General features: G+C 36.5%; 1 protein-coding gene across 44 annotated transcripts in view; it reads left to right on the top strand.

The window, feature by feature from the left end:
- Positions 1–26,975, top strand: part of VPS13B (vacuolar protein sorting 13 homolog B) — a 752,042-nt gene that overhangs the window by 7,413 nt on the left and 717,654 nt on the right. For all 44 annotated transcript variants that reach the window (XR_014057390.1, XR_014057381.1, XR_014057388.1 and 41 more), the window contains exon 3: positions 10,002–10,145. Coding sequence is in view for 21 of the 44 variants with exons in the window: in XM_081503358.1 (XP_081359484.1) it covers positions 10,002–10,145 (144 nt within the window). In the remaining 23 variants the exon portion in view is untranslated. The remainder of the gene's footprint in view (positions 1–10,001; positions 10,146–26,975) is intronic.

Here is a 26,975-nt window from a genome sequence, read left to right on the forward strand (position 1 = left end):
GCCTGGGAATTCCCATAGATAGAGGAGCCTGGCAGACTACAGTCCACAGGATCACAGAAGAGTCAGACATGTCTTAGAGACTAAAAAACAAAACAGTAGTGTAATTAATCTACCTGTCTTATGGTTAATGGTTGCATGAAGCATCTTTTGTTTCTCCTCCTCTGTACATGCATTTTAAACTATCTTACCACTTTTGCCTTGTGTTGTATTTCTTGAAGCTTGGTAACATACTTCTGAATGTTTTACAGGAATGTTATTTGGCTTCAACAGTTCTTTAAAATTTCATCTGCTTAATAGTATTTTCAACCTATGACTGGGATAAACTTACTTGTTTTTTTGGCCCAGTCCTGAAGCATGGAGAATCTTAGTTCCCAGATCAAGAATCAGGACCCACTCTCCCTGCAGTGGAAGTGCAAAGTCTTAATCCCAGGGAAGTCTTGAGGGATGAACTGTTTTTAATTGTTCCTCATACTTACTTGCATTGGAGAACAGTCATATGAAAAAGAGGGGAAAATGCTGCTGGAAATTAATATAGTAGAAATTAAAATTCTCTATATGCCTAAAATAGAATACTATTTCCTTAGATAGCAGGAAAATATGGTGATTTGATGTATTCAAGCAAGAAACTGGATCACATGGCTTCCTGGGATCTTGTTTATTATTTTTTTTTCATTACGGTATAATAGACATGTAGTGCCAGGTGTACAATGTAATGGTTTGTATGTGTTGCAAAATGGTCCCAGGTAACATCTGTCACCATCCATAGTTTAAAAATTTTTTTTCTTGTGATGAGAACTTTTAAAATTTACTCCTTGGCACCTTTCAGATCTGCTATACAGTATTACTAACAGTACTCACTATGCTATACATTATATCCCAGTACTTTTAAAATTTTGTACCTGGAAACTTGTGTCTTTTGACCACCTTTACCCATTTTATTTACTTACCACCTTTTGCCTCTGGTAACCACCAATCTGTTGTCCTTGTGTATATAGAAAAATGATACATTAAAATGACAAACACTGTTTTGTTGTTTGCAGTCTGTTTGTGTTTTCGAATCTAAAGTATGTTTCTTCTTGAGAGCATACAGTTGAATCTTAACTAGTTTTTAAAAACCCAGTCTGACAGCCTTTGCCTTTTGGTTGAAATATTTAATCCATTCTCTCTTTATTCATGATTGGATTTCTTTCTACCATATTGCTATTTTCTGTGTGTCTCATGTCTTTTTTCTCTCATAATCCTTTGCTACCTTCTTTAATTTAAGATTAATGCTAACTTAATGCTAATTTCAGATTAATGCCAACTTTATGCCATCAAAATAAAGAAATTTCTCCACTATAGCTTCATTTCTTCTCCCTCCTTTGTGGTGGTATTTCTCCATACGTTGCATCTCTATGTTGTAAACCTAATATCAGTGTTAAATTGTTTTTTGTAATTGCTGTTTTAAAAAAAAATTTTTTTGGCTACACTGGGTCTTTGTTGCTGCACTCAGGCTCTCTCTAGTTACCAGGAGTGGAGGCTGTTCTTTTGTTGTGGTACACGGTCTTCTCATTGCAGTGGCTCTTCTTGTAAGAGCACAGGCTCTAGAAGTCCAGTTCGGGCTTCAGTAGTTGTAGCGTGCAGTCTCAGTAGTTGGAGCACACAGGTTTAGTTGCCTTGGGTCATGTGAGATCTTCCCAGACCAGGGATCAAACCCATGTCTCCTGCATTGGCAGGCAGATTCTTAACTGCTGCACCATCAGGGAAGCCTAGTAATTGCCCTTTTTTTTTTTTTGAAAGGAAATGACTTGCTGCATCGAGTTTTACTTGTGGCACTCGGGCTATTCGTTGCTGTGCATGGGCTTCTCTAGTTGCGGTGTGTGGGTTTCTCCATTGTGGCACTAGGTCTTAGTTGCGCCCTCCTCCCTGACCCCCAGCATGTGGGATCTTAGTTCCCTAACCAAGGATGGAATCCACATCCCCTGCATTGGTAGATGGAGTGTTAACCACTGGTCTGCTAGGGAAGTCCCTGTTACTGCCTTTTGAATCAGAAGAAAACAGAAGTAATAATACATTTATGCTCTTTTAATAATCATCTACATAAATACTTTTATTAGTACTCTTTGCGTGGCTTTGAGTTACATTCTGATATTACTTACTTTTGGCCTGAAGAACTTCTAGTATTCTGTTACAGAGAATTATCTGAAACTTGATTTGGGTATGCTTTCATTTTTGAAGGTTAGTTTTGTTGGATAAAGGATTTTGGATTGAGAGTTAGTTTTCATTTGTTATTTAAATATGTCATGTCTCTCCTTTCTTGCCTTTATTGTTTGTAATGAGAAGTTAGCTTTTAACCTAGATCCCTTATGATTATACAGTGGAAGTGAGAAATAGATTTAAGGGACCAGATCTGAGAGAGTGCCTGATGAACTATGGACGAAGGTTTGTGACATCGTACAGAAGACAGGGATCAAGACCATCCCCAAGAAAAAGAATGCAAAACAGCAAAGTGGCTGTCTGAGGAGAACTTACAAATAGATGTGAAAAGAAGAGAACCGAAAAGCAAAGGAGAAAAGGAAAGATATACCCATTTGAATGCAGAGTTCCAAAGAATAGCAAGGAGAGATAAGAAAGGCTTCCTCAGTGATCAGTGCAAAGAAATAGAGGAAAACAATAGAATGGGAAATACTAGAGATCTCTTCAAGAAAATTAGAGATACCAAGGGAACATTTCATGCAAAGATGGGCTCAATAAAGGACAGAAATGGTATGGACCTGACAGAAGCAGAAGATATTAAGAAGAGGTGGCAAGAATACACAGAAGAACTGCACAAAAAAGATCTTCACGACCCAGATAATCACGATGGTGTGATCACTCACCTAGAGCCAGACATCCTAGAATGTGAAGTCAAGTGGGCCTTAGAAAGCATCACTACGAACAAAGCTAGTGGAGGTGATGGAATTCCAGTTGAGCTATTTCAAATCCTGAAAGATGATGCTGTGAAAGTGCTGCACTCAATATGCCAGCAAATTTGGAAAGCTCAGTAGTGGCCACAGGACTGGAAAAGGTCAATTTTCATTCCAACCCCAAAGAAAGGCAATGCCAAAGAATGCTCAAACTACCGCACAATTGCACTCATCTCACACGCTAGTAAAGTAATGCTCAAAATTCTCCAAGCCAGGCTTCAGCAATACGTGAACCGTGAACTTCCAGATGTTCAAGCTGGTTTTAGAAAAGGCAGAGGAACCAGAGATCAAATTGCCAACAACTGCTGGATCATTGAAAAAGCAAGAGAGTTCCAGAAAAACATCTATTTCTGCTTTATTGACTATGCCAAAGCCTTTGTGTGGATCACAACAAGCTGTGGAAAATTCTGAAAGAGATGGGAATATCAGACCATCTGACCTGCCTCTTGAGAAACCTATATGCAGGTCAGGAAGCAACAGTTAGAACTGGACATGGAACAACAGACTGGTTCCAAATAGGAAAAGGAGTACATCAATGCTGTATATTGTCACCCTGCTTATTTAACTTATATGCGGAGTATATCAAAAGAAACGCTGGGCTGGAAGAAGCACAAGCTGGAATCAAGATTGTCGGGAGAAATATCAGTACCCTCAGATATGCAGATGATACCACCCTTATGGCAGAAAGTGAAGAAGAACTAAAGAGCCTCTTGATGAAAGAGGAGAGTTAAAAATTTGGTTTAAAACTCAACATTCAGAAAACTAAGATCATGGCATCTGGTCCCATCACTTAATGGGAAATAGATGGAGAAACAGTGGAAATAGTGTCAGACTTTATTTTTTTGGGCTCCAAAATCACTGCAGATGGTGACTGCAGCCATGAAATTAAAAGACCGCTTACTCCTTGGAAAAAAGTTACGACCAACCTAGACAGAATATTTAAAGGCAGAGACATTCCTTTGCCGACAAAGGTCTGTTTAGTCAAGGCTGTGGTTTTTCCAGTAGTCATGTGTGGATGTGAGAGTTGGAGTATAAAGAAAGCTGAGCGCCGAAGAATTGATGCTTTTTGAACTGTGGTGTTGGAGAAGACTCTTGAGAGTCCCTTGGACTGCAAGGAGATCCAATCAGTCCATCCTAAAGGAGATCAGTCCTGGGTGTTCATTGGAAGGTCTGATGTTGAAGCTGAAACTCCAATACTTTGGCCACCTGATGCGACGAGCTGACTCATTTGAAAAGACCCTGATGCTGGGAAAGATTGAGGGCAGGAGGAGAAGTGGTCATCAGAGGATGAGATGGGATCACCGACTTAATGGACATGAGTTTGGGTAAACTCTGGGAGTTGGTGATGGACAGGGAGGCCTGGTGTGTTGTGGTTCATGGGGTCGCAGAGAGTCGGACACGACTGAGTGACTGAACTGAACTGAACCTACCAAGAGTTTTCTTGTGTGTAACAAGTTGATTTCCTGTTTCTGCCTTCAAGGTTTTCTTTTTGTTCCAGACTTTTAAAAGTTTTGTTTTGATATGTCTGGGTGTGGATTTGCTGATTCTTTTTCTGCCAGCTCAAATGTGATGTTGAACTCTCTCAGTGAATTTTCAGTGAATTTTTAAGTTCATTTATTGTACTTCTAAGAAATTTATTTATTTGGTTGTGTTGGGTCTTAGGTGAGGCAGGTGATATCTTTTGTTGTGGCAGAGAGGTTCTATCATTGTGGTGCGGGGGCTCAATGGTTGTGGTGCATAGGCTTAGGTGCCCGACCAGAGGTCCCACCTGAGTCCCTTGCATTGCAGGGTGGATTCTTAACCACTGAACCATCAAGGAAGTGCCAATGTCATTTATTGTTCTTTTCAACTCCAGAATTTCCATTTGGTTCTTTTTTGTTATTTTTTTATCTCATTCTTGATATTTTCTATTCAAGAAATCATTGTCATGTAATTCTTTAATAATTTAACTTGTTTATAATGAACACAATGTTTTAAGTCCTGCACTTGAGCATCCTCAAAGATAGTTTCTATTAACTAGTTTTGTAAACTTTTCATGTTTCCCAATGTTTAGTTGAAAACTGGACATTTTGTATAATATACTGTAGCAACTCTGCATTCTAATTTCTTGCCTCGGGGGATATTTGTTGTTGCTGTTGGCTTGTTTGTTTGACTTGCCTGGCCTAAGTTTGTGGTGTCTGTTTTCCCCTGCAGTACGTGATCTCTGATGATTGTTCAGTTTTCTTTTTTCTTCCTCCATTCTTTCGGTTTTTAGGCTTGGCTTTCTAGGGATTACCCGTGGGTCACTATAACGGAGTCATCTGCCAGTGATTGGCTAGAGGTCGTTAAAACTTTTGAACAAATAAGGCTTTTACTCTTTGGTATAGGACATATACATGTACTGGATATGCTGTCAAAGGAGTTTACAGATCTGATCCATATTTTTACTTAACTCTGTTTACAGGGCTTCTTGGTCAGCCATGAATGAGTAGATTATTAAAGGTCTCTCCATTGTTGCCCAAGTCAGCACAACCTGGCACATACATACAGCTTTCCAGGTTACCAGGAGTAATGGGGTCGTAGCAAGGCTATCCTTGGCTTTCTTGTTCTCTGGATTTCTCTGTTAATTTTCTGGCTGGTCGGCTGTTCTGTTTCTTGCACCAACTGGTATCATGACTTCAGGGTAGCCTTCCCTCATTGCCCCTGAGATTTCTGTTTTTTTTTTTTTTTTAAATAACTTTGCCTAGTTTTTCCATTGCTGTTTGGGGAGAGAATTTGCTAGCCTTCCAACTTAGAATTCTTGAAGTCCTGTTTTAAATTTATTTTTATCTTGTGGTAAAAATGGGTATAGCATAAAATTTACCATTTTAACCATTTTTAAGTGGGCAGTTGTGTTAACTATATATACATTATTGTTCAACAGATTTCTAGAACTTTCCATATTCTAAAACTTTAGCTCTCTACCCACGAAACTACTGCTTCCCTTTTCTCTCTCCCTCTGGCCACCACTGTTCTACGTCTATGTCTAAGAATTTGACTACTTTAGGTACCTTTCGAAAGTGAAGTTAGATAGTATTTGTCTTTTTGTGACTGGCTAATTTAACTTAGCACGATGTCCTTGAGGTTCATTATATGTTGTAGGATAAAACAATTTCCATTTTTAAGACTTAAGTAATATTTCATCATATGTATATACCACATTTTCTTTATCCTTATCTTTCAGTGGACGTCAGGTTGTAGTAACCTCTTGACTGTTGTGAATACTGCAAAAAGCACGGTTGTACAAGTATGTTTGCAAGATCCTGCTTTCGGTTTCTTTTTAGTGTGTACTCAGAACTGAGATTGATGGATTATAGGGTAATTCTGTTTTTCATTGTTTGAACAATCTCCATACTGTTTTCTATAGTGGTTGTACGATTTTACCTTTTCAGCAACAGTGCACAAGGGTTATACATTCTTTATATACTTACCACACATTACTTTCTGTGGTGGTGGGTTTTTTTTTTTGGTTTGTTTTTGTTCTTGGTTTTGTTTTTTTTTTTTTTTGATAGGGACCCTGCTAACAGATGTGAGATGATATGTCATTATGGTTTTTAATTTGATTTATGGCTGCGGTGGATCTTTGTTGCTGAAAGCTGCTTTCTCTGGTTGAGGCAAGAGTAGTGGAGGCTGCTCTGGGTGCAGTGTGTGGGCTCCTCATTGGGGTGGCTTTTCTTTTTTCAGCACACGAGCTCAGTAGTTGTGGTGCATGGGCTTAGTTTCACCACAGCATGCGGAGTCTTCTCGGACCAGGGATGAAATTCCTGTCTCCTGCATTGGTAGGCAGATTTTTAACCATTGGACCACCAGGGAAATCTGCCATTGTGGGTTTTTTTTTTTTTTTAATGATTTTATTTGTTTTATTTGTGCCTTTGCTGGGTCTTTGTTGCTACACAGCCTTTTCTCTAGTTGGGGTGAGTGGTGGCTACTCTCTAGTAGTGGTGCACGGCCTTCTCATTGCAGTGGCTTTTCTTGTTGCAGAGCACAGGGTTTAGGGCACATGGGCTTCAGTAGTTGTGGCACGTGGGTTTAGTTGCTCCTTGGTCTGTGGCATCTTTCTAGACCAGGAATCAAACCCGTGTCTCCTGCATTGGCAGGTGGATTCTTTACCACTGAATCATCAGGGAAGCCCTGTCATTCTGGTTTTGATTTGTATTTCTCTGATTAATGATGGTGACCATTTTTCCCTCTATTTGTTGGCCTTTTGTATGTGTTCTTTTGAAAATTGCTATTCAAGTCAATTCCCCATTTTTAAAATTTGATTATTTTTTTGTTGTTGAGTTGCTGTCATTGTTCATATAGTCTAGATTTTAAGCCCTTATCAGATACATAGTTTCTGTTTCTCCCATGTGATTGCATTTCTGTTTTGCTGAGTATTTTCTTTGCTTTCTGGAGGTTTTTAGGTTTGATGTAGTCCTATTCATCTATTTTTGCTTTTGTGTCCTGTTACATTCATTTTTAAAGTATCTGTTTTTTCTCTGTGAGGATATTTTGTAATAGCCTCTCTACAATGTGATTTATGAGAGCTGTTCAGTTCCTTTGTGCAGCCATAGATATTCTGTTTTAGGGATGCCTTTTTTTCCTGAGTAGTTCCAAGTAAATAAAATATTTTAAAGTTGTACAGTATATTTTAAGAATGAAAAAGAATGAAAAGATCATTTCTTTTGGCTACCTTCGGATGACCCACTTATTTTAACAGTCAGCACTTTCTTTTGCGTTTTATAAGGCATAAATGTTCCCATTTGATTATCACAGCAACTCTGAGATGAGGAAATGGAAATGGCCTTGCTTATAGTGAGTTGATTAATAAGTGAACTTCAGTTGGATTACCAGCGTTGGCCATGTGATTCAAAATTCCATGTTTTAATATAGAATATTGTCCCTTGTGTTAGCGTTCAGTTAGTCATTCAGGTAAGATTAGTAGCATTCTGGTGATAACAAGGTCTTGAGTTTGGTTTAGGTGTCTTTTAACTTCTCCTAAGAAAATTCAGTTTTGCCCATAGATTGCAAGTTTTGGTAGCCATTTCACAAATGTATCATTGTTACCCAACTCAGGGGTAGAGGTGAAAATGTCATTGAAACATTATCCAAATGAATGTATAACCGATGGAAATGTACTTCATTGCTCGTAAAGGAAGTTAGATGCACTGTAGTTTTGTTAAGAGCAAAGGGTCTGGCATAATAATTTCCAGTTTTGAGTCATGGCTCTAAGATGAGTTAGTTTTGAAAGTTATTTGACCTTTCTGTGCCTCAGATTTTGGAAATGTCATTGAAACATTATCCAAATGAATATATAACCAATGGAAGTGTACTCATTGCTCATAAAGGTAGTTAGATGCGGTGTAGTTTTGTTAAGAGCAAGGGCTCTGGCATAATAATTTCCAGTTTTGAGTCATGGCTCTAAGATGAGTTAGTTTTGAAAGTTATTTGACCTTTTTGTGCCTCAGATTTTTTTTTTATCTTTAAAGTGGGTATAATAGTATTTATTTTTTGGGGTTCCTACCAAGATTAAATATTGCATGTGAGTAAAGTACTTAAAACAGTGCCAGCTGGTACACAGTAAGTGCTCATTAACATGGTATTCATTATAGACACTGATCAAAATATAATCTTTCCCATTGATCAGGGCTTGCAGAAATTACTGCATCTTTAAAATTAATGAAATATTGAGAACTGTTAAAAAAAATTGTGACATTCTCTTAGAATAGTAGAAATATCAATAGATTTTTAGTATTCTGCTCTTTAATAAGCTTGTTGAAGACATAAAAGAGGTTTATACATTTGTAGTAATAAATAGTTATCGTCTTTATATTGATGGCCTTTGAGGAAGACAGTGTCCTAAGCACTTTATGTAAATTAATTGATTTAATCCCCAAACACAGTACTATTGTCCAGTTTTACAGATAAAGAAACTGAGATGCAGAGATGTAGTACAAGTTGCCTCTTGTCATTGTGCTAGTAAGTAGCAGGTGTAGGATTAAATCCACTTGTGCTGGCTCCAGATTTATTGGTCTTAACCATTTTGCTGTACTGTCTATATATGTATGTTTAGCTACATTGCTGCTGTGTTGCTAAACCAAGAAGGTGGACACTTCTTGGATGAAGGAATAGCTTAATATTTATTTTAACTTTCACAAATAGAGTTATAATAATGTGACTGAAATACAGTCTAAATGCAATTTATTATTACTGTTTTTTTTTTTTTGTTGGTTTATAACATTTTATCTGAAGGTGAAATGATTTAGTATAAAGCGATTGTGGTAACCTTTGTGTTTTCATTTCTAACCTTTTTAATAATGAAAGTTGTAAAATATTTAAAAATTATGATCATATAGTTTCTAAGTATAATCTTTAGGTAAAGTTCAGTACTTTTTTTCCCCCAAAGTTGATCAGTTTTTATTTTGTCAGCTCATTCTCCTGTCTTTAATTCAGTTCCCCTCTTTCATCTTGCCTTAAAATCCTGTTCTGTTATCATTTCCATTTAGCAAAATAAGAAACAGGCCTCGACAGGTTAAGTGCCTTATTAAATAACTTGCACAATAAGTTTTTGTAGCTCATCAGTAACTATAATTTAGCAAGTTATTTGATGCTGCTTTTTGATGAACAGTAATTCCCCGCATTTTTTTTTTGGTTATATGATATTTATTGCTTTTTATATTTTTTTAAATTGGAGGATAATTGCTTTATAATGTTGTGTTGGTTTCTGCTGTACAACAGTGTAACCCAACTCTAAGTATATATCTGTATCCTCTCTGTCTGGAGTTTCCCTCCCACCCCACCTCAGCCTCCCCCACCCCACCCCTCTAGGTCATCATGGAGCACCGAGCTGAGTTCCTGGGGCTGTGCAGTTGCTCCCCACTAGCTAGCTCTTTACATACGGTGGTACATGTATGTCAGTGCTCTCTCTCAATTCATCCTGCCCTCTCCAGAATATTTTTGTGTTGGAAATTTTGTTTCTCTTTTCAGAAAGTATTTTGGATATTAGAATGAAAAAAATTAAGCTCTTACTAAATTTTATTTAATGTTTTGTGTTTTAAGGAATTGAAATTACCATTCACTTTTTTAAGTGGACATATTCACGAACTGAGGATCCATGTACCATGGACAAAACTGGGTTCAGAACCAGTGGTAATTACCATCAATACAATGGAATGCATTTTGAAACTTAAAGATGGAATACAGGTAAGAAATTATTGAACCTAGTTGTTTATGTTAACCAATTAAAATACTTTATTTTTGGGAGCTGTTCTGGGTCTTCATTGCTGTGAGTCAGCTTTTTCTAGTTGTGGTAAGCCGGGACTACTCTCTAGTTGTGGTAAACAGGCTTCTCATCGTGATGGGCTTCTCTTGTTGTGGAGCACAGCCTCTCTTTGTTGCAGGCTTAGCCTCCAGTAGTTGCAGCTCCTGGGCTCTAGAGCGCAGGCTCAGTAGTTGTGGTGCGTGAGCTTAGTTGCTCTGCTGCCTATGGGATCTTACTGGATCAGAGGTTGAAACTGTGTCTCCTGCATTGGCAGGCAGATTCTTTACCACTGAGGCACCAGAGAAGCCCTGACCAATTTAATAGTTATTAATAATTGTTATTTCTTTAACTTTTGGAATGTGCCAGCTTTTACATAAACAAATCTTAGCTTATACTCTTAACTTTTTTGTTTTTGGCTTCACTAGGTCATTGTTGCGGGCTCAGTAGTTGTGCCACGTGGGCTCAGTTGTCCTGTGGCATGTGGATCTTAGTTCCCCTATCAGGGATTGAACATAGGTCCCCCTTACTGGAAGGCAGACTCAATCACCAGGGAAGTTCCACACTTAATTATTGAAAGTAACATAATTAATTGCAAAAGGGTTTTCTTAAATTTGGATAAAACATCCTAGCAGTTATTTTCATATTAATCTTACTTAATCTGGTCATTGCCTTAGTAGGGATTATGCTTATTGCTTATTACCTATAAGAAATGGGGCCTGATTGCATTCAATTTTTAGGTGAAGGTTTTTGAATTTTCAGAGGATCTGTATGATTTTTATTTTCTTACATGACATTTCTAAATGAGATGAAAAGTTCTGAAGTTATATTTTGAGAATATGAAAATATACTGAATTTACCTTCGTACCAAATTTCACTGTATCTTTGAAATTTTGTCATTAGAAACTGATGTTTTGGACTTCTTTTCTGACCCATGTTACATTTCATTTCAGTGTTTTTTTTTTTTTTGTTAAGGTATAATACTGATTTTAAGGAGTTTGTATGAAAAATTTTCTGATTTAGGAAGCAAACAGGTCTGGACAGCAGCATGTTGTGATGGATTTTTCCACTTTTATCCTGTATAAAAGCAGTGTCTTAGTCTTTCATTTTTATTACTTTTTCCTTAGCCCATAATTGATTTTCAGTTTTAAGGAAGGCTTTCTAGAACCCAGTGAATTGATGAGTATTGTTAAATTTTAATCTCTGTGAAATGAGTTAAGGCTATTTATAAATTGGTAAGATCATTTCCTACTTGAAGTAGATAACTTTGAGTGTCATATGAACTCACTGGGCTCAAACTTTTTTTGTTTCTGTGAAATCTCTAATTCTGAACCTTTATTTAAATTCCAGTTTAACTTAATTAATGTAATTCCTAGAAGTGAGTGTGTATCAGTGCTGTACTCATTAAAATTTATTTTGTGAACTTTAAATATTTGGAAGATTGATTTGGGAATCTGTAGATAGTTATGGGCAACAAAGTTTTATTTTACATTTATATTTAGTAATACTTAAATGGTTCTTAATCATCATCTGTTCTTGAAATTTAATTTTTTTAAGAAGTCTGGACTTGGTTATACCACCCATGCAGTGTTCCATATTAAGTGGAAAAAAATCCAGACACTTAAGTATTTTTTCAATGGGAAGGTGGAACTTTCAAGGCCAGATGTCCCATAAGAAACACATTTTAAAAGAGGCAAATTACAACTAATTATAGAGGTTTCAGTAAAAGATTTGTAACACATGACTTAGCGTAACCTAGAACTAATATTTGATATTGGACCATGCATATGGCTACTGCAGGAATGATCAGATTTCCTGCTTGTGTGGTATTTGAGACTTGAATTTTGTGGTGTGTACAGCAAAAGGTCAAATGTCATGAGTGTAAACCAGTCTCAAAACAAGTATTTGTTACAGATGTTTAAAATTTTGAGCTTGAAAGGATTTTTGAAAATTGCAGTTGACATTTGGACAAATTATTCAGCAATGTAACCCCTGGAGAGTTATGCTTCAGTTTATGCTGGTGATTAGAATTATTTTTTGTTTCTTTTTAACTGTGCCATGAAGTATGCAGGATCTTAGTTCCCCAACCAGGGATCGAACTCTGGCCATCTGCAGTGGAAATACAAGAGTCTTAACCGTTGGACCACCAGGGAAGTCCCTGGTGTTAATTTTTTAGTGAAATTATTATAGAGGAAACATTTTAAAATAGTTTATTTTCCTATTTTAAACTTTGATTAGTATAATAGGAAATTAAGTTAAAAAATGATACATGTACTAGTAAAATTCAGTAAGCCCATATTTGATTTATATTATTTCTAATCATTACAAATGCATAATGAAGAAAAGACTTACTTTCTAAATAAAATTAATATGGTATAGTAGGTAAAATGAAGGGCCCTTTTAGAGTTACAGATATGAATCTGCTGAAGATACTATTAATGTATGAGAAAGTAATAAAATTTGAAAGAAATCTAAGGTTTATTTAGAAATCATTATAAAAATATTGCTAAATTTCTTGATAAAAAGGCATGTGCAGTTTGTAAAGTTCAATTAAATTCTAACATTTGTTGATTTTATTTTAACCTGTCAGTGCACTGAAAAGCATTGCAAGATATGTAATCTCTGCAAACTACGTAGGAAAAAAGATTTATAATTGTGACTCTAATGATAGTAGTTATACTGCCTTAACATGTCTCTGTGGTCATTTTTAATTATAGAGATTTTTTTTTGATGTGAAGGTGACTAAGTTGTGTGTTAGGTAAAGTCATCTTGATGTTCACTCTGAATTATTTTAATATATTGATATTTCACTTAGAAAGCATTATTTGCTGTTCACTCTGAGAGAGAGGTCTGTGTTAGTTATACTCACCTTTAGATCCTGCAGATTTGTACTGTTTTTATTTTTCTTTTTTGGACTCAAGACACAGAATTTGATTGGTGACACATCATCACTAGTCATCCAGGTCTGATTTGTTTATTTATTTAGCTATCTTTGTCCACTCTAGTGTAGTCTAAAAAATACTTGTGGAACCAGCATACAGCTCAAGGTTGAAAACCTTACCAGTAATTTACGTTGAACTGTATGCTCCTCTTCTTTTGCATATTCTTGTTTATCTTCTATGGACCTCATCTGTAAAATAGAACAAGACTTGCTACATAGTTCTTTTATTTGATTGTGTATGCTTTCTCTGTTCATTGTGTTTATAATAAAAATAAAACCTCCTTCAATCTAGAGAGAGTAGTCTATTTTTAAAGTACTTCTTTATTCTGCTCTTTGTGCCACCTAGAAAGTAAAATTTCAAAATCTTTTGACCTATTAAATGTAACCATTTGCGAGGTTGTTTATATAAGTGATACTTGATATTCCTAAAAGAAAAATTAAAAAAAAAAACCTTTTGAACCTAAATCAAAACTTTAAAATACCATTTAAAACAAGATAAAGAACTAGAATTTTGGTTAATGTATGTGCTTTTAAATCCCGGTTAGTGCTTGGAGTTACAGAGCAATCTTGCGTGTTCTCTTTCCTTGAATGTTTTGATGCAGTGGGAATTGGTTATTGGCTTAGATAGTTGCTAAGAGAATAGAGGAGTATCATATCCTGTCCTTGAAGCCTGTGCACTGTTAGGCTAGAGGAAGTTTTGGTAAGGCTATTAACAATATTTACATGCCTTTTTTTTTTTTTTTTTAACACTCTTATTCTTTTATCTGAAGCTAGATTAATCTGGTTGACTGCTGCCATGGTTTGAATGTCCCCTCAAAATTCATGTGTTGACATCCTAATCCCTAAAGATAGTGGTATATTAAGAGGTAGGACCTTCGAAAATCATGAGTGGAGACCTCATGAATTCAGTTAGTGTCTTTTAAAATAGGCTTTAGAGAGATCACTACCCCTTCTGCCATATGAGGACACAGTGACAACCAGATAAAGGGCCCTCACCAGACCATGTTGGCACTTTGACCTTAGACTTCCTAGCCTCTGAGAAGTATGAGAAATGAATTTCTGTTGTTTTTTAGCTACCCGGTCAGTGGAGTTCTGTTACAGCAGCCCAAATGGACTGAAACAACTGCCTTTTCAGAAATTAAGGAAGGACTCAGAATTGCTGACTCAGGTTGTGGGATTTCCTGTACTATTATTGATTCCCTCACTTGCACTGGGAGAAGGCAATGGCAACCCACTCCAGTACTCTTGCCTGGAAAATCCCATGGACGGAGGAGCCTGGTGGGCTTCAGTCCATAGGGTCGCTAAGAGTCGGACACGACTGAGCGACTTCCCTTTCACTTTTCACTTTCATGCACTGGAGAAGGAAATGGCAACCCACTCCAGTGTTCTTGCCTGGAGAATCCCAGGGACGGTGGAGCCTGGTGGGCTGCCGTCTATGGGGTCGCACAGAGTCGGACACGACTGAAGCGACTTAGCAGCAGCAGCAGCACTTGCACTGCTACAGGTTAGTGATGGTGGTGATGTTGATAGCAGATAGCATAGTTTAGATTCTGTCTGTAGATTCTTTCTATGAAAAAAGAGACAGAGTTCCCTATAAAAGATGGGTAGCATCTTTACTTCCACTGGGGAATCCCTTTTTGTTGGGTGTATAAATATTTACAAATGTTACATTTTCTTGTTGGATTGACCCTTTATCACTAGGTAATGCCCTTTCTTCTAATTACTGCCTTTGTTTTAAAGTCTGTTTTGTCTGATAGAAGCATAACTACCCCCACTTTCTTTTTGTTTCCATTTACAAGGAATAGCTTTTTCCATTCCTTCACTTTCAGTCTGTGTGTGTCCTTATATTTGAAGTGAGTTTCTTGTAGGCAGCAGCATATCGTTAGGTCTTTTTTTTTTATCCTTTCAACACTATTTCTTGTGATTGGAGAATTTAGTTCCATTTACATTTGAATGCCATTTCATTAGTTTTTTTCTGGCTGTTTTGTAGTTCTCCCTTTTTTATTTCTCTTCACTTGTGATTTGAAGACTTCCTTTATCTGCTATAGGTTTTTGCTTTGTGGTTACCATTAGTCTTATATATAACAGCATATGTTTATAACAGCCTGTTTTAAGTTGATAACAACATGTGTTTGAATATGTTCTAAAGCTCTACCTTTTACCATCCCTCATGTTAATGTTTTTGATGTCACATTTTACATCTTTTTATCTTGTGTATCCTTCAACTTAATTATTGTATAGTTACTTTGTACTACTTTTGTCTTTTAACCTTCACACATTACAGCTTTATAGGTAATTAATCCACTACATTTACTGTATTTGTACTATACTCTATTTATACTTTACTATATTTACCTTTACCAGTGAGATTTATACTTTCATATATTATTTTTTATTTAATTATTTTTATTTGAAATATTACTTGTAGTATTAGTTTCAGATGGACAACATAGTGATTCAGTATTTTTGTACATTACAGAAATCACAGGATGAGTCTCAACTATCTGTCACCATACAGAGTTGTTACAATATTACTGATTATATTCCCTATGCTGTACATTACATCCCCTTGATTTATTTATTTTATAACTAGAAATCTATATCTCTTAATCTGTCTCACCTTCATTCTTTCCCCCAAATCCCTCTCCTCTGGCAGTCATCTGTTTGTTCTTTGTATTTATGCATCTGTTTCAATTTTATTTTATTTATTAATTTGTTGTGTTTTTGGATTCCACATGTAAGTAAAATCGTATGGTGTTTATCTTTCTCTGATTTATTTCATTTAACATAATGCCTTCTAGGTCTCTCCGTGTTGCATTTGGCAAGATTTCATTTTTTTTTTATGGCTGAGTAATATTTCATTGTGTGTGTATATATGTATGTATATACTAAATTTTCTATATCCATTTTTTTGATGGACACTTAGGTTTCTTCCATATCTTGGCTATTGGAAATAATGTTGCAGTGAACACAGGGGTGCATATATTGTTTCAAATTAGTGTTTTGTTTTCTTTGAAAAGCTATTCTTCTTTGGAAGAGTGGAATTGCTGGATCATATGGTAGTTTAATTTTTTGAGGAACCTCCTTTTTGTTGTCTGTGATGGGTGTATCAGCTAACATTCACAACAACAGTCTGTGAGGGTTCTCTTTTCTCCACATCCTCCCTGACTCTTGTTACTTGTTGTCTTTTTGATCATAACCATTCTGACAGGTGTGAGGTTATATCTCATTGTGGATTTGCTAATTTCATTCCCCTGAGAATTAGTGATGTGGAGCATTCCTTCATGTATCTGTTGGCAATCTTTATATCTTCTTTGAAAAATTTTCCAGGTCCTCTGCCTATTTTTTTTTTTTAAATTGGGTTGTTTGTTGTTTTTGATGTTAAGTTGTATAAATTCTTTGTATATCTTGCATATTAACCCTTTATTGGTTATATTGTTTGCACATATTTTCTCCAGTTCGTTTGGCTGCCTTTTTTTTTTTTTTTTTGCATTTATCACGTGTATAGTTTTGTGAAACTGCCACCACCATAATTGAGATATAAAAGTGTATCATCACAACAAAGCTTCCTTGTGCTACCTCCTTTTTACTGTACTATCATTTTCCCTACCTATTGATCCCTAGCAGCCACTAACCTTTCCTCATTTTGTGTAATTTTATTTCAAGAATAACAAATATAAATGGAATCATATAGTATGTAATATTCTGAGTGTAGATTTTTTCACTTAGTATAAATCCCTTGAAATTTAAAACTAAGTTGTTGTGTATCAATGGCTTGTTCCTTTTTATTGCTGAGTATATTCTGTATGGATATACCACAGATTTACCATTTATCCATTGAACAGCAGTTTTGTACTTTCTAGTTTTTGTTATTAGAGATAAAGCTACTGTGAACATTTGTGTACAAATTTTTATGCCTACGTCAGTTTAGTTCAATTCAGTCACTTGGTTGTGTCCGACTCTTTGCGACCCCATGAACTGCAGCACACCAGGTCTCCCTGTCCATCACCAACTGCTGGGGTCTACCCAAATCCATGTCCATTGAGTCGGTGATGCCATCCAACCATCTCATCCTCTGTCGTCCCCTTCTCCTCCCACCTTCAATCTTTCCCAGCACCAGAGTCTTTGCAAATGAGTCAGCTCTTTGCATCAGGTGGCCAAAGTATTGGAGTTTCAGCTTCAACATCAGTCCTTCCAATGAACACCCAGGACTGATCTCCTTTAGGATGGACTGGTTGGATTTCCTTGCAGTCCAAGGGACTCTCAAGAGTCTTCTCCAACACCACAGTTTGAAAGCATCAATTCTTTGGTGCTCAGCTTTCTTTATCGTCCAACTCTCACATCCATACATGACCACTGGAAAAACCATAGCCTTGACTAGATGGACCTTTGTGGACAAAGTAATGTCTCTGCTTTTTAATATGCTGTCTAGGTTGGTCATAACTTTCCTTCCAAGGAGTAAGTGTCTTTTAATTTCATGGCTGCAGTGACCGTCTACAGTGATTTTGGAGCCCCCCCAAAATAAAGTCAGCCAGTTTCCACTGTTTCCCCATCTATTTGCTGTGAAGTGATGGGACTGGATGCCATGATCTTAGTTTTAGTTTTTATTTTTCTGGGGTACATGCCCAAGGATGCTATTGTTGGGTCCTATAGTGATTTCATTTTTATTTTAAAAAATAATTGTCAAACTGATTTCCAGTGTGACTGTACCCGCTATTCATTCCTATGACGAGTATATAAGTGATCCAGTTTTTCTGTATCCTCACTAGCATTTGTATAATCACTATTTTTAATTTTAGTCATTCTGATAAATATGTAGTAATGATTTATTGTGTTTTAAAAGTTTTTTTATTTTTGGCTGCACTAGGTCTTCATTGCTACATGAGGGCTTTCTCTAGTTGCGGTGAGCAGGGGCTGCTTACTCTCTAGTTGTGGTTCACAGCCTTCTTATTGCAGTGGCTTCTTTTATCACACAGCACAGGCTCTAGGGCATGCAGACTGCAGTAGTGTGACAAATGGGATTGGTAGTTGTGGCACATGGGCTTAGTTGCCCCGAAGCATGTGGGATCTTCCCTGACCAGGGATTCAACTTCTGTCTCCTGCATTGACAGGCAGATTCTTAATCACTGGACAACCAGGGAACTCTCTCATTGTGGTTTTAATTGGCATTTTCTATATGGATAATGATGTTGAACACCTTATCATATCTTTTGCCATATATATTAGTGAAATATTTGTTCTTATGCTTATTTTTTAATTTAATTTCTCAATGTTTTGGGAGTTCTTTATATATTCTAGTTATAAGATTTGTCTGTGTCAGATATGTGGTTTGCAAATAGTTTCTCTCAGTAATTTGTCTCTTCATGCTCTTAACAAGGTCTTTTGCAGAGTGAGAAGTTTTGGTTTTGATTAGGTCCAATTTATTAATTTTTCCTTTTATGCTCTTTGGTTTCAATGTCAGATCTAAGAATTCTTTCCCTAGCCCAATATTTTAAGTTCTTATGTGGTTTTTCCTAGAAATTTTATAGTTTTATTTTTAAATCTGTGATCCATTTTGAGTTAATTTTAATATAAAGTATGAAGTTTAGTGTGACATTCATCTTTTTGCCTGTGGATATTCACTGGTTTTAGTACCATGTGTGAAAAGATTGCACCTCCTCCGTTGAATTGCTTTTACCATTTTGTCAAAAATCAGTTGGGTGTATTTGAGTTTCTTTCTAGGTTTCCTACACTGTCCGTATGATTAATATATCTATTCTTATGCCAGTAACATACTATCTTGGTTACTGTAGGGTTAGCATTGGTAACAGTGAGTCCTCCTGCTTTTGTCGTTGTTCAGTTGCTAAGTTGTATCTAACTCCTTGCGACCCCATGGACTGAACCATGCCAGGCTTCCCTGTCCTTCACTATCTCCCAGAGTTTGCTCAGATTCATGTCCATTGAGTCACTGATGCTATCTAACCTCTGCTGCCCCATTCTCCTTTTGCCTACAATCTTTCCCAGGATCAGGGTCTTTTCCAGTGAGTCAGCTCTTCGCATCAGATGGCCAAAGTAATGAAGCTTCAGCTTTGGCGTCAGTCCTTCCAATGAATACTCAGGGTTGATTTCCTTTACGGTTGACTGGTTTGATCTTGCAGTCCATTGGACTCTCAAGAGTCTTTTCCAGCACCACAATTCAAAAGCATCAATTCTTTGGTGTTTAACCTTCTTTATGGTCCACCTCTTACATCGGTACATGACTACTGAAATACCATAAATTTGAGTAGACGGACCTTTGTTGGCAAAGTGATGTCTCTGCTTTTTAATATGCTGTCTAGATTTGTCATAGCTTTCCTTCCAAGCAGCAAGTGTCTTTTAATTTCGTGGCCACAGTCACCATCCACAGTGATTTTGGAGCCCAAGAACATACAGTCTGTCACTGTTTCCACTTTTCCCCCATCTGTTTGCCATGAAGTGAAGGGACTGGATGCTGTGACCTTCTTTTTTTGAATATTGAGTTTTAAGCCAGCCTTTTCACTCTCACCCTCATCAAGAGGCTTTTTAGTTCCTCTTCACTTTCTGCTGTTAAAGTGGTATCATCTGCATATGTGAGGTTGCTGATACGTCTCCCAGCAATCTTGATTCCAGCTTGTGGATTCATCTAGCCTGGCATTTCACGTGATATACTCTGCATATATTCTTTTTCAAAATTGTTTACGTCTATGAGAAGTAGTCTTTTCTTTCCAAATTTTAGAATAGGCTTGTAGATTTCACAGAAATTGCCTTCAATATACAGAACAGTTTGGGGAGAATTGACATCTTTACCGTGTTGTCTTCTAATCCATGAGCACAGTATGTTTCTCCAATTACTTAGATTTTCTTTGATTTCTTTCATCAGCATTGTTTTTCCAACCTGTGGATCCTGTGTATGTTTTATGAGATTTATAGCTAACTATTTTCTTTGGAGTGTTTATAAATGTTATTGTGGTTTTTATTTTCATTTCCAGTTATTTGTTGTTATGCAGTTGATTTTTGTGTATTGATCTTGTGTTCTGCAACTTTGCTTCCTTTGTTAATTACAGGAGGGTTTTTTGGTAGATTTCTTTTTTTTTTTTTTAATAAATTTATTTATTTTAGTTGGGGGCTAATTACTTTACAATATTGTAATAGTTTTTGCCATACATTGACATGAATCAGCCATGGGTTTACATGTGTTCCCCTTCCTGGAACCCCCACCCACCTCCCTCCCCATCCCATCCCTCTGGGTCATCCCATTGCCCCGGCCCTGAGCATTTGTCTCATGCATCGAACATGGAATGGTGTTCTGTTTCACATATGATAATATACATGTTTCAATGCTATTCTCCCAGAACGTCCCACCCTCACCTTCTCCCTCAGAGTGCATAAGACTGTTCTATGCATCTGTGTCTCTTATTCTGTCTCACATATAGGGTTATCGTTACCATCTTTCAAATTCCATATATATGCATTAGTATACTGTATTGGTGTTTTTCTTTCTGGCTTACTTCACTTGGTATAATGGGCTCCAGTTTCATCCATCTCAATAGAACCGATTCAAGTGTATTTTTTTTAGTGGCTGAGTAATATTCCATTGTGTATATGTACCACAGCTTCCTTATCCATTCATCTGCTGATGGACATCTAGGTTGCTTCCATGTCCTGTCTATTGTAAACAGTGCTGCGATGAACATTGGGGTACACGTGTCTCTTTCAATTCTGGTTTCCTCTGTGTGTATGCCCAGCAGTGGGATTGCTGGGTCATATGGCAGTTCTATTCCCAGTTTTTTAAGGAATCTCCACACTCTTCTCCATAGTGGCTGTACTAGTTTGCATTCCCACCAACAGTGTAAGAGGGTTCCCTTTTCATGGTAGATTTCTTGGAATTGCTTTCTAGACAATCATGTCAACTATTAATACAAATAGAGTTTTGTTTGTTTCCAATCTAGATGCTCTTCCATTCCTTTTTAATTTATGACTTAATATTTATACCTCTTCCAGAGAAGGCAATGGCACCCCACTCCAGTACTCTTGCCTGGAAAATCCCATGGACGGAGGAGCCTGGTAGGCTATAGCCCATGGGGTCGCTAAGAGTCGGACATGACTGAGCGGCTTCACTTTCACTTTTCCCTTTCATGCACTGGAGAAGGAAATGGCAACCCACTCCAGTGTTCTTGCCTGGAGAATCCCAGGGACGGTGGAGCCTGGTGGGCTGCCGTCTGTGGGGTTGCACAGAGTCGGACACGACTGAAGCGACTTGGCAGCATTTATACCTCTTCACTGAATCTGCCTCCATGATGCCATTATAAACATTTTGGCAGAGGTCATTAATAACATCATTGTTGCAAAATCTTTGCTTTTTGGTCTCTTTTTGGAAGCTTCACATGTGGCTTCTGTGATTCTCTTCCTATCTCTGTCTACCCTTTCTCTGGCTCTTCTTGTGGCTTCATTTCTGCTACCCATCCCAGAGTTTTAATTGGAGTTTCTTAGGCTCTCATTATTTTAGTCCTTGTCTCTCCTTGGATCATTTTATTCTCTAGCGGATTTAATTATCATATACTGTTTATTCATAAAATGCTATTTTAGGGTCCAGTCTCTTCACCCCCACCCCTGAGCTCCAACACTGAGAGCAAAATGGACCTTCACTTAAATCTCCATAGGATGTTTCAAACTGAATTTTATTTTAAACCTCAAATCCCTTCCTCCTTATATATTTTATATTTCAGTGAAAAATTCCACTTTTTACCTTTAATCCAAATGAGAAACCCTGAAGTCATGCTTTACTTTCTACATCCCTTATATCCAGTTATTTGTCCTACTCTGGACTCTGCTGTTACATTGTCTCTCTTGAATATATCTATTTTACTACTCATTGATACTTTTCTCTGGGTATGATGTTTCTAAAATGTAAACTGAATTATATAACTGCTGTGCTGAAAATTTCTTAATGTCTACCCTCCTTTTGCTTTCACAGTTCTTCTCAGTCTTTTCAGTCTTCCAGCCTCTGGGATCACTTTCTTTTCTCTCGTATTTCAGCTTCCCTGAATCATTTGTAGTTCCTCTGTTGCTGCTGCTGCTAAGTTGCTTCAGTTGTGTCCGACTCTGTGAGACCCCATAGACGCAGCCCACCAGGCTCCTCTGTCCCTAGGATTCTCCAGGCAAGAATACTGGAGTGGGTTGCCATTTCCTTCTCCACACTTGTAATATCTTAATTACCATCAGTTCAGTTCAGTTCAGTCGCTCAGTTGTGTCCGACTCTTTGAGACCCCATGAATCGCAGCACGCCAGGCCTCTCTGTCCATCAACAACACCTGGAGTCTACCCAAACCCACGTCCATCGAGTCAGTGATGCCATCCAATGATCTCACCCTCTGTCGTCCCCTTCTCTTCCTGCCTCCAATCCTACCCAGCATTAGGGTCTTTTCCAATGAGTCAACTCTTCGCATGAGGTGGCCAAAGGATTGGAGTTTCAGCTTCAACATCAGTCCTTCCAATGAACACCCAGGATTGTTCTCCTTTAGGATGGATTGATTGGATCTCCTTGCAGTCCAAGGGACTCTCAAGAGTCTTCTCCAACACCACAGTTCAAAAGCATCAATTCTTCGGCGCTCAGCTTTCTTCACCGTCCAACTCTCACATCCATACATGACCACTGGAAAAACCATAGCCTTGACTAGACGGACTTTTGTTGGCAAAGTAATGTCTCTGCTTTTAAATATGGTATCTAGGTTGGCTATAACCTTCCTTCCAATAGCATCTGTATAAATATGGTAATCAGTTCATTCATGGACATGGGTAATAGATGAGAATGATTTTTCTGAGCATTATTTTCATTATCCTACCAAAAATGTCTTGATGCTCAATTTTCATTAATATATTGGTTAACCAGAATATCCTTTACTTCAAACTTAGTGTAAGCAATATTTTATTTATATTTTGAATTAATGTTTTAACGGGAGGATTATTGCTTTACAATATTCTGTTGGTTTCTGCTATACATCAACATGAATTAGCCATAGGTGCACACACATCCCCCCCGCCTCCTGAACCTCCCTCCCACCCCACCCCACCCCACCCCAAGCAGTATTTTAAAATGTCTTTTGTCCTTACGAAAATCCATAGAAGAATCAATTATGATATTTATGTAGTTATCCACTGGTGGATGAATTGCACAAAATTTTATGTCTTACTTCTGGCTTTCTCATATTCTCTAGAGAACTTTGAATAAGCTTAATATTTGCATAAACAAATTTGTTGATAGGGACACCTCTCCAAAAAATTTCAGTTAAGGTGATCAGAAATTAATTGTAAATACTCTTAGTTTTCTATTGCCTTTCAACACTGCTGTTCCCCTGCATTGATACATAGATGATCAAGAATTGTGTACAATAGATTAAAATAATTTTTTCCATGGTATTGGATTTTCCTTGTATTATATATGTAAAGATAAAAAACGAATAGTATATTTAACATATTTAACTTATGTGTAGAGTTGACATTTTTGCCAAACTGAAGTGTACTGACATTTTTGCGTAGCTATATCTAATATAATAAAAGGACATTTCATTTGTAAAGCAATAGCTATTTCTAAATGTTTATCCTGCTTTGTTAAAAAGATTTGTGTCGTTAAATGCCACTGAAACTCTTGACATCTGTATAAATTATCTAGCTTGACATCATCATATTTTTTTGTTCTGCCTTCTAGCATACATAATTCCTATGATGCCAGGTACATCATAGGATTATAAAAAGGCAAATTCTACATTTAATTTGCTATTTCTTTCTTTCTGATGACAGTTAAATTTCCCTCTAATTGTTTTTTCTCAGTAATCTCTCTGCCCAAACTGGAAAACTTTAAGGAAAGTTTTTACTTTATTTCCACATATTGGGCCTTGAATAAATACTGAAATTTGAATTGCTTTCATTTTTACTTAGGAGTGGAAAGAAGACCAGTAATTAGGTTTGTAGAGCTGTAGTAAGGAAAAAGCAGAATAAATTACAAAGTCAGTGTTACTCTCAATAGATTATTTTTATATATTATTTCAGAGGATTATTTTTCTTCAATTCAAAAAGTACCTCCAGGAGATCTTCCTAACCCAGGGATCCAACCTGTGTTCTAGAGCACAGACTCAATAGTTACATGCTTGGGCTCAGCTGCTCTGAGGGATGTGGGATCTTCCTGGATGAGGGATTGAACCCATGTCTCCTGAACTGGCAGGTAGATTCTTTACCACTTAGCCACCAGGGAAGCCCTCTTGAAAGTTTTAAGGAAAAAATGTTATATCATGTGTAGCTTATGATTTTAATTTTAGCATGGAAATACTGTCTGTAGTCTTAAAACAACCAGGTGGTAAAATACTTTGTTTTAAATTTAGATTTGTTTTTGAGGTGAAATAACTTGAATAATTTAAAACCATTATTGAAAAGGAAATAAAAAACCAAAAGCCCTGAACATCCATAAATAACTTGTGGATGAATGAAAATGAAGATAAATATGTCTTAAACTGTCTTCTGTGCCTTAAAAATTCAGAAATAGGAGAAATCATGGTTTCTTAAACTTCTACCTGTGTCTAAAGCTTCCTAATCAGAAGTGGTAGAAAGACGACCCTTTTTAGTTAGCTGTTTGGAAAAAAAATAGCTATGTGTTATAAAGATCTAGTATTTTATGTATATATACTTACATATGTGTGTATATATATAAAAATAATAAAAGTGAAAGTTTTAGTTGTTGTTGTCTGACTTTTTGCAAAACCAGAGACTGTAGCCCAGGCTCCGCTGTCCATGGGGTTCTCCAGGCAGAAATATTGGAGTGGGTAGCCATTTCCTTTTCCAGGGGATTTTCCCAATCCAGGGATCGAAGCTGGGTCTCCTGTATTGCAGGCAGATTCTTTACTGCCTGAGCCACAAGGGAAGGCCATATTTTATATATATATATATACTTATATAGATATTATATATTTTTTATTTATTATATATATATATTTTATATACACACACACAGTAGAATTTTTTGTTATGTCATGTATAAGATTGAAATTTGTGCCGCATGAAAACCAGACTTGGTGTAAGGTGGATTTTTGATTTGATAATTTTTTTTAACATTAAGAAAGTTTTAACTCTTGTTTGTCACTTTAGGTGCTTTTTTGGGGGAGTTTTGTTGTATTTGTTTTATCCTTGGGAAGACTTTTATTTATTTTTTTCAGCTGTAGGATCTGATCTCTTATAGCTCTTCTAGGTTAAGAAGAAGAAAAATTGGGATTAAGAAAGGAAGGCTTTAGTTTTGTGAAGGACTTTCTAAGAATGTTATGAATGAAAATATGGGGTTGTAATAAAAGTGCCAGTACAACCCTAATTATAGTGTTCAATGCTGTGGACTCTTATCATTTCTATGTCTGAATGCTGGGGGACAAAAGAAGCTGGTATGAAACATTGCACCTTGATGGTGGTTGCAAGTTCTTTCTTCCCCTGTTGGCATTAAGCCAACACAATGTGTTAGCTGTAATGAAGAACACAGACTGCAGCTTCTGCTGTTTCATTTTGGTTTGGTTCACAAGGTCGTCTCTAGATTCCCTTTATATCCATAAAATGCAACAGTTCTCTGATTTTTGTTTTGTTAATTAGATGCTGGTAGTTTTCTTTCTTTTTTTTTTTGGATTGGTTCATTTTTGCCTTGATTTTCTTTTCAAAACTTGTGGTATCATATCTTTAGAAACTGTACTGAGTCTATCTATATATCTGAACTTAGTTTTCTATAGTCAGATTATAATTGAGTTTTACTAATCTGAATAACAGTGTCTGCCTGTTAATTGTAGTGTGTTAGATTATTTACTTTTTATGAAATTTTCTGTATGTTGAGGTTTGTCTTTTTATTTATAATTTGTCCCATCTAATTTTTCTTCCTTTTCTCATGCCTCTTTTTGAATTGAATATATATTTTAGCATTCCATTTTATCTTCATTATTGTTTTATTCGCTATGCTCTTCATTTTCTTACTTAGTGGTTGTTCACGGGTTGACAGATATGCATGCTTAACTTCTCATTGTCTGCTTTCGAATACTAGTATACTACTTAATGGATAATGTAAGTATTTTTGTTTTAGTATTCTTTACAACAGTATGATTCTCTTTATTCCCTGTCATCATTTATGCTAGTCTTGTTATAACTCTTATGTATATGTTATAGACCCCAGGACTACATCGTCATCATCACTGTCTTTATCATCATCATAGTTGTGATTGCTTTGAGCAGTTAATTAATTTTTAAAAAATTAAAAGCCAGAAAGTGTCTGTTGTTTTTACCCTCTTAGTTACTTCTGACACTGTTTGTTCCTTTATGTAGATGGAAGTTTTTAATCTAGCACGTTTTAGTTCAGCTTGAAGAACTTTTAAAAATATTTTTTGTAGTGCATTTCATCTTGCTACAAATTCTTTCAGCTTTTGTTTGTTTGAAGAAGTCTTCTACTTTCTCTACTTAAAAATTCTTATTTCTGGATTTAACCTTTGGGATCATTTCTGTCTTATCTGCTTGTGGTTGGGCTTTTATAATAGCAGCTGTATCTGTTTTGTTTTCAGAAGAGGATAATAGCAAGAGTTGGAATGAGAGAAAGGTGGTCAACAGAAGATGAAAACGTGTTAGTAGGAGCAATATAAATAGCTTCAAGTAATTGCTTCTTTTTATGAACTCTTTAAACATTTTGTTAACAAACTCTAATATTATTTGTTGAAAAAGTTTGAACTTTGTTTTTCTCATTTGTTAAGTGGAAATAATATAGGATGTTTGTGATGATGTACGAGCAATGAATATAAAGCACTTGCATTGTTTATACCAGTAAATAATT

Source organism: Giraffa tippelskirchi, chromosome 6 (genome assembly GCF_054371585.1).
Source record: "Giraffa tippelskirchi isolate mGirTip1 chromosome 6, T2T-mGirTip1v1.2.pri, whole genome shotgun sequence".
Classification (NCBI taxonomy): domain Eukaryota; kingdom Metazoa; phylum Chordata; class Mammalia; order Artiodactyla; family Giraffidae; genus Giraffa; species Giraffa tippelskirchi.